A 2345-nucleotide genomic window follows, 5' to 3' on the forward strand; every position below is an offset into this window, starting at 1 on the left:
CCTCCTTCCCCGAAATCACAAGAAACTAAAGTCCAGCACTCAAACTTACGTTTGATCTGCCTAGGTTTGCTCTGTTTCCTTCGGGACATTGCTGCTGCTGCCGCTGCCGCTGCCGCCGCCTCTGTCGTTGCTGCTGCTGCTGCTGCTGCTGCTGCTGCTGCCTTCTGCGCTGCTGCTGCTGTTGCTACTGAGCTGCAGACGCCGCTGCCCCCGCCGCGGCCACGGCCGGCACAGTGGTCTCCTGCTGCTGCCTGGTTCCAGGTGCACGAGGAGGGACAAGAGATCAATGGGCTGGGTTCATAGAGGAGCTGATCGACGTGCGGAGGTGCCGAAACAGCCCAGGAGCGCGAGCCGAGGGAAGAGTGTGTGACAGGCAGAGACTGGGAATGGTGGGGAGGGGAAGAGGGGCAGACAGACAGACAGACAGGAAGACAGAGAGATGGGAAAGAAGGGGAGAGAGGGAGGATGAGTAAGCGAAGGGACGGGAAGGGAGAAGAAAAGGGAAAAGAGAGAGAAAGAAAGAAAGAGAAAAAAGAAAAGGAGAGAAAGAAGGAAGGAGGGAGGAAGGGAGGGAAGAGAGAAGAAGAGGGGGAGAGAGGGAGAGAGAGAGAAAGAAGGAGGGAGGGAGGGAGGGAGGGAGAGGGAGGAGCGCGCCCGCTCTCTCTCTCCCCCTCTCTCCCAGGCTTTGCTGTGCAGATGCTGTCGCTGCCGCCGCTGCCGCCGCCGCCGCCGCTGCTGCTGCCGCCGCCGCCGCCGCCGCCGCCGCAGCAGCAGCAGCTCTCCGGGCTGCGATCCTCTCTGCCTGACTGCGGGAGGTGGCGGAGGAGCAGGAGGGGAGGGGCTCGCCGCGGCCGTAGGGAGGGGAGAGTTTTCCATCAGCCAAAGGAGGATTGGCTGCGTCCGAAGCCAGTCCGGATGCAAAATGCAGACCCTAGTTTGGGCCAGGAGGGGTGGGATGGTACGCTGAGGAGAGGGGTGTGGAGGGTGAGGGAGGAGGAAGGAGAAGACCAGAGCTAGCGGTTTGAGGACTTTTATGGGCCGGTGGGCCAGAGGCTGTGGGTATCACATCTTGGGATGGTGCAGTCAAGGTCCCCTCCACCCATGCTTTCTTTTCCTCTCCCCTTGTCCCTCCGCCCCCCACGAAACTTCTTCCAAACCGCCTTCCCTAGACTCACCCCGATCCCCTTCCTCAGCTCCTACCTATACACTGGGACCCCAAGAGAAGAGAAAAATAAATCAGCTTCAGGAACTTAACGTTTTCACTAATACAACCCCACCCTCCCACCTCTATAGCTGTCCCCTCCTCCCTCCTCGTTTATTTTTTTTCCTTCCTTTTCTTGGCAGGAAGGTTAGGCCATTGGCAAAGTCTTCTGAGAGCTAGATGATCACAAATGCCAATTGTGTGTTCTTGGGAAGAGTTAAGTCTTCTCATCTGCCCTGGATCTCAGGAGAGACTACTTCATCTCTCTAACGCTCCCTCGCAACTGCTGCAGACACAGATTCCATCCATCTCCAATCTGCCAGATCCAATGATGATGGTTAGTGGTCCAAGGAGCACTTGGAAGGCCTCCCAGCCCACCTAAAGTTTTCCATAGTAGAATCACATTCAGAAATTTGGCTGTAAGGATGCCTGGGTGTGTAAGACAGACAGATAGACATTCTTTAAGGCAAAAGATGGTTTTGCTAGATGGTTAGGCCCTAAGTGAAAAATACATTTCCTATTCAAGGAGCCATTTATAAAGTAATCGCTTCTGGCATCTAATCTCAGTAAGCTTGGTATACAAGAGGTATTATTATAATGATTTCTGTGGAAGTTATGCTTCTGCTTGGCCTAACACCCCAATCCATCCCCCTGATACCATAAACCAGGTCTTTGGTTCTTTTATCTCTAGATTATTCTGTAACTGTGAAGTGGCACATAACAAATAACATATTTTATCTTGCTATCTCCAAGAAGATCCTAAGTCTGATTGCTGGATCTCTGGATCCCTGACCTTTTGGTTATCTCTAAGATAATTACAGCACTTTGCAAACAGGAACAAGAAGAATGTTGTTGTTGTTAATGAGCTCCTCCTCCATGATTAAGATTTTAACCAAGTAAAGTTTTTTCCCTTCATATTTCATAAGTGTTAAATACATTCCAGAATGCTAGAAAGAAGAAGAATATTATTCCTATTCATGAGAATTCTTTTGGGGATGGAATGGAACAAACCGATGTGTGTGTTCACTAAACTCTACTTGAGTTGACAGGTTTATTCCCCAGATTTGTCTCCCCTAGAGGTTTTTTAAAGATTCTTAATCTGATTCAAAATTATGCACTGCCTTTTTTTGAGCATTAAATTCAG

The 2345-nt window shown here is 50.9% G+C and overlaps 1 protein-coding gene across 2 annotated transcripts in view; it reads right to left on the reverse strand.

Annotated features, from left to right (window-relative positions):
- ZFPM2 (zinc finger protein, FOG family member 2) overlaps positions 1 to 1043 on the reverse strand; it is a 572901-nt gene extending 571858 nt beyond the window's left edge. Inside the window, exon 1 of one of the 2 annotated variants that reach the window (XM_001380396.3) lies at positions 50 to 1043. In XM_001380396.3, the coding sequence (XP_001380433.3) occupies positions 50 to 89 (40 nt within the window). In that variant the 5' untranslated portion in view covers positions 90 to 1043. The remainder of the gene's footprint in view (positions 1 to 49) is intronic. The other variant, XM_056823201.1, reaches the window with a different exon arrangement.
- Positions 1044 to 2345: the final 1302 nt, after the last annotated feature.

The sequence above is a fragment of the Monodelphis domestica genome, chromosome 3 (assembly GCF_027887165.1).
Source record: "Monodelphis domestica isolate mMonDom1 chromosome 3, mMonDom1.pri, whole genome shotgun sequence".
In the NCBI taxonomy this organism is placed as follows: Eukaryota; Metazoa; Chordata; class Mammalia; order Didelphimorphia; family Didelphidae; genus Monodelphis; species Monodelphis domestica.